General features: G+C 48.1%; 1 protein-coding gene across 2 annotated transcripts in view; it reads left to right on the forward strand.

The window, feature by feature from the left end:
* The first annotated feature begins 2,330 nt into the window (after positions 1-2,330).
* Positions 2,331-9,425, forward strand: part of HLF (hepatic leukemia factor) — a 55,350-nt gene continuing 48,255 nt past the window's right edge. For both annotated transcript variants that reach the window (XM_008582855.1, XM_008582856.1), the window contains exons 1-2: positions 2,331-2,472; positions 3,976-4,311. In XM_008582855.1, the coding sequence (XP_008581077.1) occupies positions 2,358-2,472; positions 3,976-4,311 (451 nt within the window). In that variant the 5' untranslated portion in view covers positions 2,331-2,357. The remainder of the gene's footprint in view (positions 2,473-3,975; positions 4,312-9,425) is intronic.

Here is a 9,425-nt window from a genome sequence, read left to right on the forward strand (position 1 = left end):
CAGCCCTCATAGTCTCTTGGCTTTCAGGTGCCTCCTCTCTTACACCCTACTCCTGGGAGCTCCAGGGAAGTAAACCCCACCAAGACTTCACCACATCCCACCTCTGAGACTCAGCCCAGGGTCACAAAGGCCTTTATGTCTCACAGAAAGAAGGTTTTCTTTAATTTGTGACCATTCGTTCTTGCAGACCCACCCCCGGACCAAACCAGCCTAGTCTTAGTGCGGAGATGTGGGGAGGGAAGGGAAGAATCGGCCTGCTGGCCCTGACCTCTCCAGGCAAGAGAGGCTGGATGCTCGCACCCGCACCCAGCTCGTGTGGAAGGCGCTGCATCTGTTGCTACAGCAATGAATACTGCGACCCTCTTAGGAATACTTTTCAGAATTATNAGCCCGCGGGCACTTGGCGCGCTCTGCCGGGACCGTCTGCACTGGGAACCCTAAAGTTTTTGGTTGTTTTTTTAAAATATTTTTTATGCAGATGTATTTATAAAGATAAAAGTAATTTTTTTTTCCCCTTGTCTGCACCGCCTTGAAAGCGACTACTTTTGGCAAAGGAAAAACTCAGCAACGTTTTGTGGGCGATTAGTTTGGGTTTTTTTTTTTTTTTTTAAGAAAAAAATTGAGTGCATCGCGATGGAGAAAATGTCCCGACAGCTCCCCCTGAACCCCACCTTTATCCCGCCTCCCTACGGCGTGCTCCGGTCCCTGCTGGAGAACCCGCTGAAGCTCCCCCTTCATCAAGAAGACGGTGAGCGCTGCCGCGGCTGCCCCGCTCTGGGATGGGCCGACGCTCCCCTCGGGGTCCCCCTCCCTGGCTGCGCACCCCCGCTGGAGCACCCATCCCCCCTCCCTTCCTGTCCCACGGCGCCCCGGCCCGCTTTGATGAAATCGAGGAGCTCGCCCATCATCACCCTCCCTCCACGCTCCATAAAGAGGGGGACCCCTCCTGAGCAACCTTGAAAATAGCGCTGGGGACCCGGCCTTGCCTTGCTGGGTCGCGCTCCTGCGGTGCAGGCGGGAGGTGTAACTTGACAGGTCAGGATTGTTCCCTGGAAGGAGGCGCACCCGCAACGCAGAGCGAACCCGCCTGGCCGGGGAGGAGAAGNTGTGTGTGTGTGTGTGTGTGTGTGTGTGTGTGTGTGTGTCTCCTGCTCTCATTCCATTTTAGGTAAATGTCAATCCCATTAATAACCCCCTGGCAGCGTGGGAAACAATGCACAGAAGCTCGGTCTGGCGCTCCCCTCTCCTCTCTACTTTTTGCACCCCATTCCACCACTCCCCTCTCCTCTCTACTTTTTGCACCCCATTCGTACTTCCAGTAAGTAGTTATTTTTTGGTGGTTGTGGGAGCGGGGCGAGAAAAAAGGCGTTAAGCTTGGCTGGGGCCAGGAGAAATATTTAGAAGAATATGTACCTTCAATCCTATCTAAACCAGTCGTTCTCAAACTTGCCTGCTCCTTGGAACCACCTGGGGAGCTTTAAAAAATACTGATGCCCGGGATATCACCCCAGAGATTTTGATTTAATTGATCTGGGGTGCGGCCTCGCTATCGGGAATTTTTAAACTCCCCAGGTTTTCCCCAGGTTGAAAACTACTGATATAAATTCCTCATTCCTCTTCCCACCCTGACAGAAAATAGATTCTGAGCCCAGGTCGGTGGCCTAGGGGACCTGGCCCCTGCTCCTCTGCAGCCAGCGAGCGCTGCAAGATCCCGGAAAATCTGCGCGCGCGACGACGATAAACACGCGGTGGTGGGGCGGGCGGGGCGGGAGGGCGGTGCCGCGCGTGGCCCCGCCCCCTCACGCCTATCGGCGCGCGGTGCGGGCCCTGACGTCACTCTTGTCAGGGCCGCGGCACATGGGCGGCCGGATGCGCTGAGCTGGGCGCAGCGGGGCCGCCGAGCGCCGGGGAGCAGCGGCCGCCGGCGCGGGGCGGGGGGTGGGTGGGACGGCGCAGCGCTCGGGGTGCTCGCACTAGGTCCGGGCCCACGCGGTGCCTTCTGCCCTGCTGCGGCCGTCAACATTTTTTTTTTCTTTCCTTTTCGCAATTTTGAGACATTTTGCAAGACGAGGGGTTCCCGAGGCAGGTGAGAGCAGCTTGCACGTCGCGGAGGAGCCCGCGGGCACTTGGCGCGCTCTGCCGGGACCGTCTGCACTGGGAACCCTAAAGTTTTTTGTTGTTTTTCTAAAATATTTTTTATGCAGATGTATTTATAAAGATAAAAGTAATTTTTTTTTCCCCTTGTCTGCACCGCCTTGAAAGCGACTACTTTTGGCAAAGGAAAAACTCAGCAACGTTTTGTGGGCGATTAGTTTGGGTTTTTTTTTTTTTTTAAGAAAAAAATTGAGTGCATCGCGATGGAGAAAATGTCCCGACAGCTCCCCCTGAACCCCACCTTTATCCCGCCTCCCTACGGCGTGCTCCGGTCCCTGCTGGAGAACCCGCTGAAGCTCCCCCTTCATCACGAAGACGGTGAGCGTGGTGCACGCCTCCAGCGCTCACACTCGCCCGGTGCACTTTTTCTGGTGGGAGGGAAAAGCGGAGCAGGCTCACGTGTAACCGCGCAGAAGCCGCCTCTGGCTTGAGCCCTTTCTTGGTAAGTCCCAAACCTTTCAAGGCAACCTTGGCTGTAGCGGGAAAGGAGGGGTACGTGAGTGGAGGCGCGCGGAACCGTGCTGGGGGCGCCAGGGATTTGTCATCTGGGCTGATGCGATTTCATGCCTTCGACATCATGGTAGCAAATGCGAACCATGAGGCTCATAGTGTAAAGCCTTGAGAGATTATTTGGCTACAGATCGCTTGGGAGTTCTCACATCTTCTTTCCTAGGAGGGGACAACCTGTTGCATTGCAAGAGTTGGGGTGTTTGGTTCTCACGTTGCACATGGTAGCCCCCTCCCGTAACTTTCCTTTAAGAACAGCACTTGCAGGCTTTTGCCTCTGTGGACGTTTATAAATCACATTCTGGGATGAGACTGTAGAGGGTTAGAATGGGTGGCGGTGGAGGCTGTTTTCTCTAAAGAACTCAAAAGCAAATTCCTTAATCCCAGATTCCATCCACGCCTGAGTACTAGAATTGGCAAAATCCAGAGCGCCTGTTAAAGACCTAAGGGGGTGAGTCGTATTTCCAGATAGAAAATAGCTTCATATTTCTGTTGTAGGCATGTAGAATAACTCAGCTTTTCCAATAGCTGTACTTTGGACAGGTTCCATAAATGTATACATTTTTCGAAGCGGATCATACTCAAGTGCTTGGGGGAAGAAGAAAACACTTTATTTTCTCTTTTCTTTTACTCCTTTTATATAAAACAACGTGCCCCGGTGGTTTTAGAAGTAAACACGTGGACTCGGCGAGTTCCCATTTTCCTTCTCTACCTGTGTGAGACCTTGGTCAAGTTCGTTGTGAGATTTTTGAGATCATAGATGGGAAAACTAAGATCTGTGGCCCTGCCCCTGGAAATAGGTGCTCAATTTTTGGTCTTAAAGAAGGCTGGAGAGTCTCTGCGTTACCAAAACTAAGACCACTGGCTTTGTAAACCTGCATGACCTCATATTGTTACTGGGATGAATTTCCTGGAAGATAAATCATGTCTGATTATTAGCTGTTTTTAAAAAAAAAATCACAGCAATTGTGTGTAATCATAGGTGTTATTTTTCCACTTTAGTTTAAATTATCTCCTCAAGTAATGCACTGATGCCCTGAAGACTGTTCCCTTGTTTTTACCCTAGATCAGCCTGTATCCCTGTCCCAAGGACTCATGCTTTCTTTCCAAAGTAAATAGGAAGATGTTGAAAAACAGGCAGAGATCTGTGTCTTGCCTGAACTTTTAACTCTTGATCCACAAAGGCAGAAGCTAGAGAAGGACTCTGGCATTCGTGAGAAGTAGTTTTGTAACAGAGGCCAGGAAGGGTGGTAAAAGAGCGACACTTTTTCTTTCTTTTTTTTTTTTAAAGTCCAACTTTCCCTTCTTCTGCAGCATTTAGTAAAGATAAAGACAAGGAAAAGAAGCTGGATGATGAGAGTAACAGCCCAACAGTCCCCCAGTCGGCATTCTTGGGGCCCACCTTATGGGACAAAACCCTTCCGTATGACGGAGATACTTTCCAGTTGGAATACATGGACCTGGAGGAGTTTTTGTCGGAAAATGGCATTCCCCCCAGCCCGTCTCAGCACGACCACAGCCCGCACCCTCCCGGGCTGCAGCAAGCTTCCTCTGCTGCCCCCTCGGTCGTGGACCTCAGCAGCAGGGCCTCTGCACCCCTTCACCCTGGCATCCCGTCTCCCAACTGTATGCAGAGCCCCATCAGACCAGGTAAGTCTCTGAACGTCTTCCCTTTAGAAGTGGAGGAGGACAAGTGGGAGGGGCAGAGGGGGATGGCACAAACATCTTAACACTGGGGGAGGTTTTAGCACACATTCTAAAGAGAGGAACCTTGTGCTTTGTCCACAGCAGAGGGGCTCTCACTTCAATAAGCATCCATATCACTCACCTGGAGAGTCAGCTAAATACAGATTCTGTGGCCCTGCCCCTGGAAATTCTGACTTTTCAGGTCTGGGGTGAGAGCCCAGGAATAAGTATTTTTAGCCAGCTCCCCGTGGGATTCTGATACAGCTGATCCAAGGACTGCAGTTTAAGAAATACCGACCTACAGTTAATGATTTAAATACTGTAAGCATCCATTTCCTCTCCTGTCTCTTTGCCTCATTCCCTGAACACACAGATAATAGAATCTTGCTGAACGATTTAGGTAGATTCTCTATAAGCCTTGGTTTACCTACATTCATTCTTCTCTAGCTGGAAGGGGAAAAAAAAATGTGAGTAGAGATGTAGGGCAGGTATTTTTTTTATCCTCTGCATCTTGTTTTGTCATTGACTGAGAAACAGAATCTAAAATCAGGCTCTCCTTTTAAGTGTAGCTTAGCCTTGTTTATTAGAGACCCCATCTCTCTCTCGTTGCTATTCCTATAAACCAAACTGTTCTTACTTTTTAAAAAAAATTTTCATCTGTCCATCACACTTAATCCACCTTTATCAAAGCCCGTGAAGCTGCAGGGTTGTCTGTAAACGATGTCGAAATATTACACAAAAATGTCGCCTGAAATGACTGATATTTCAGAACCCACTGCTAAATGCTCGGATATAAACACAGATTGAGACAGCTCTGGATTCATGCCTTCAGCACCTTATAGTATAAAATGAACAGGAAGAAAGACCATTTCATGTGCACAGATAACCAGGAAAAAAGATCCAGCCAGATAAATCATCAGGAAGGTCACCGAGCTGAGGGCCTTAGCTGCAGGGGAAGACAGAAAGTGGGGCAACGTGAGACTTGTGCTAGAGATTGTTACTGAACTCCATGTCCTCGACTCATGTAGAAATTTCTGTGACATACAGAGTGAGATTTAAATGGAAGGAAATGATGCAAAGGAGGAAGGGAACGCCCCTGCTTTGATACATTAGCATTAGAGCTAAAATTCTTTCTTTCAAATTTCTCTGTGCTGGTGCCTTGTCCAAAATCCACTTTGAATAAGAACTCAAGGCCACTGGCAGGAATGGGATTAAGTATTAACTTGCAGCTACCCCTGGAGGCTGCATGACCTGGAGCAAACACTGCTGTAGATGGAGCTGAGCCCCTGCTACTTTTAGCACACAGTGCCACTGTCTTCACTTTCTTTGCAGTACCAGACAACCAGCAAAATAAATAACCCTTCAAAGTGGGAAAACAACCAGGGGAGAAGGGAGCAGAGCCCCAGTGAGAAGGCACAGTTGTGTCTCAGTTGTTCTGCTTTGCATAGTGAGACTTATCACGTCATAGGTGTGTGCCCTTAGAAAGTGACATAACCTCTTACAGCCTCAGTTTCCCTTTGTGTAGAAAGGTATTATTTCTATTTGATTGGGTTATTGTGAAAATTAGAGATGATATGTATAAAGAGTCAAATGACTACTACTAGGTGTTCTATTAATGAGAGCCCTGGTGATTATTGTTAATTATCATTTCTTTTAATCCCTGTCTTCTGAAATACCTTCTTAAGGTAATCAGGTATAGTATATAACCCTTCCTCTGTAGAGAAATATCAAGGGATTTTACCCAATAGTTGCTGGATTGGGGTGTTTTAACCCTAGCACTTAAAATCAATTGACAAGCATTTCTCAGTCCCCTACCAAATATAGTATGTATACTATGTTAGAAGTATCGGGGCCGGCCCGGTGGCGCACTGCTACAGTGCGCCGCTTGGGAGTGCGGTGGCGCTCCCGCCGAGGGTTCGGATCCCACATACAGACCGGTTCCCGCTCACTGGCTGAATGAGGGGCGGGCGCAGCACCGAGGGTTTCAATCCCGTTGCCGGTCCCGGTCCGGTACCGGTGCGACACTGAGGGTTGCGGTCCGTTGCTGGACACGAAAAAAGACAAAAAGGAAAAAAAAAAAAAAAGAAGTATGGTATTTTTTCCCAAAAGACATGCAAATATTGGGTGTCCACACCATGGTTCCTACTGAAAGTCAAAAACAAGAGTTTTTAGAATTTGAGGCTTCTTTAAAAGTCATTTGTCAGAGCTCAGGAGAGTCCGTATTGGTCAGTGACTCCCAGAAACGTGGGATGCTCCAATCAGAGCTGCAGTCCAGAGCAAAGAACTTCTGAGTTTCAGTGCATATCATTTGGTTAGGTTATGGTGGAAAGGCACTAGCTTCAAAGGGGGCACTGAGGGTCTAGCAATAAGCTCTCACTTAAATGTCTTTTTTTAAATAATGGAAATGTACTTCAAAATCATTTTCATCTTTAAATAGAAAACTCAATGATAGTCTTGACAGAAAAGAAAAAAAGTTAAAGCTCTTCCTTAAATGCTAAACTCAGATAAAATGACTCTGTGCTATTCATACAATGTTGATCATTATGATGATGATAATGCAAAGTAAAATTCTACAGATATGGGCTTGATGGATGTATCTCGCAAGCAAGCCTGAAAAAGGAGAAAGTTCTTGATTATTCTTTGTAGCTCACAGGAGTGACCAGAATAGAAGTACCAAGTTAATCTTGAGGAAAAATAAGTCCTCAGAAAGGAAGAGCACAGATGTAGCCTTGAGCATTCTGGGAATTGTTTAATTTCAGTCTCCATCAGGATTTCTCAACCTTGGCACTATTAATGTTTTGGGTTAAGTCTTGCGGGAGACTGTCCTGTGCATCGTAGGATATTTAGCAGCATCCCTGCCTGTACCCTTTAGATGCCAGCAGCAACCTCCCCATAGCTGTGACAAGTAGAATTGTCTCCAGTCACTGCCAGATGTCCCCTGGAGATTAAAATCACTCCCAGTTGAGAACCACTGGTCCAGACCTTCAACTCGGACAGCAAAACCTAAACTTAATTCAGGATCCTTTCACATGAATGGATGCTTTTTACCTCAAGTCATGCTTTATGGCAAAAACTTTTGAGAAGGTGAAGAGACATTAAGTTGCCAAAAAGAAATAGAATATTATTAAGAACATAATTTTACACTTTTAGTTGATAAAACTAACTATTCAGGCTAATAAGGAGGCAATCACTGAGCAATTTACCAAACATTTGTTTTCGGCTCTTTGCTTGGCATGTTTCTTTGGAGTTCTGCTGAGCAGCGTCGTACCCTTAGTGCTACCTGTCTGGTTGAAATGAAATGAAGCCATTAGCTGACAAATTGTGCATTTCTAGGTCTACCCCAAGGGTATCTTGGAATGACAAGGTAGGCATTCTGGTGACTTTTCATATTGTTTACCATAACTGCTCCCCTAACCCCTTTTCTATTTTGTGCATTTTATCCCTATTCCTTTGTCTGGCTGTCTGATCAAAAAATGAGTTAGATATGTGAAGAAACAATTTTCTTTGAAGAAATAATGCAGGGATCCATTGAAACCTGATGTGGCTGTGGTGTGATTGCCAAGCCTTCTGGGCTGACATCTTAATGAAGGGGAGAGTAGGGGTTCTTGGATGCTGTGGCTTCCTGCAGGGGGCTTCTCAGTCATCTGAGGTGCAGCATCCTGGATGTTCCCAGGCCAGCAGAGATGGCAGGAGTCATTATGATGACTTCGATGTTTGCATTTCAGATGCTATCAGAGTTGGTGCATGGGGGTGCCCTCCTGTAGGTCTGTGCTTGGTACTGGAAAAATAAGAATCTCTTTGCCCCAAGAATTGAGCGATTGCTTTAAGGACAGCTGTCCCTTTAGGGAAAGTCATCTATAGCAGACAAAGGCTGAGTTATTTTTAAATGCCATGCTTGTAAAGCCAGATTTGAAATTGTTTCCTCTGGTGGTTTTTTGTTGAATAGCTTGGGGCTGTCCTACCACTGGTAGGCCCATATTCAGCTGAGAATTAGGAAGACTCTCTTGCTAGTTCTGAGCACAGAGACTGCATTATGATGAAGGCTGGTTGCAGAGAGAAGTGAAACCCTTCCGTGTGGTCATGTGTGGGAAGAGGAGGGCTTAAGTGGGTAGCACAAGAAGAGTGAAGGGACCCACTGTGCCTTTGCACTAGGGAGTTCGTGTTTTATTTCTGGTAACCTTCCTTCCTGACAAGGTTTTGGTATGGAAGGAAAGTGCTGGCCGTGGCATCTAAGTAATGATGGAGGGGAGTTCCATGCTGGTGGTTCTGGGAGTACGGGCAGTCCTACTGAGGCAAGAGCAGTCTCTTGCTTTTCCCATTATGAGGAGGTGAAGCTTTCCTTCAGGGCGTGCAGCTCCTACATTTTCCAGTCCAGCATGATGCAGATGGGGAGCGCTGTGATTGAGAGTTGCCGGGTGGCACCTCAAGTTTCTTGGAAGTGCTTGTCATTCATCTGGGGGATCATGAAGGGGCAGGAGTCAACTTTGTTCTGGAGGCAGGTGGGGACCTTTTTCTGTTTCTTGCAAGAGTTCATTGTCTTCACCAAGCCCTGTAGAAGACATTCACAGGATAGTAGTCCTCAGCCCATGGCAAGAAGTATCTTTGGATAGGTGTGGAAAGCAAGGCATGCTGCTGGCTGGGAGTGCAGGCTGTGGACTCAGGGACCTGGGTTTGCACGGGGGACCCACCGCCGGCTTGTGTGTAACTTTGTGTTGATTACTTCACCTCTTTATGTCTCTGTTTACTCATCTATAGAATGGAGATTAAAAATAGTCCCGCCCTATGGGTTTCACAAGGTTAAGTAAGATAACCCACCACAAAGTATGGCACCATGCATGGCACATGAGTGCAGAGAGCGTGGAGCTGTTACGACATCAGTGGCACAGGGGTAGGGAAAGAATGACCGGATCCCAAACCGTATTTTCCATTTAGGGATTTGTTCATCTGGTTCCCTTCCCTCTGCAAAAATAGGACATGTTCTCCCCCCCCCCCCCCCCCCCCCCCCCCCCCCCCCCCCCCCCCCCCCCCCCCCCCCCCCCCCCCCCCCCCCCCCCCCCCCCCCCCCCCCCCCCCCCCCC

Source organism: Galeopterus variegatus, unplaced genomic scaffold (assembly GCF_000696425.1).
Source record: "Galeopterus variegatus unplaced genomic scaffold, G_variegatus-3.0.2 Scaffold2740, whole genome shotgun sequence".
Lineage (NCBI taxonomy): Eukaryota > Metazoa > Chordata > Mammalia > Dermoptera > Cynocephalidae > Galeopterus > Galeopterus variegatus.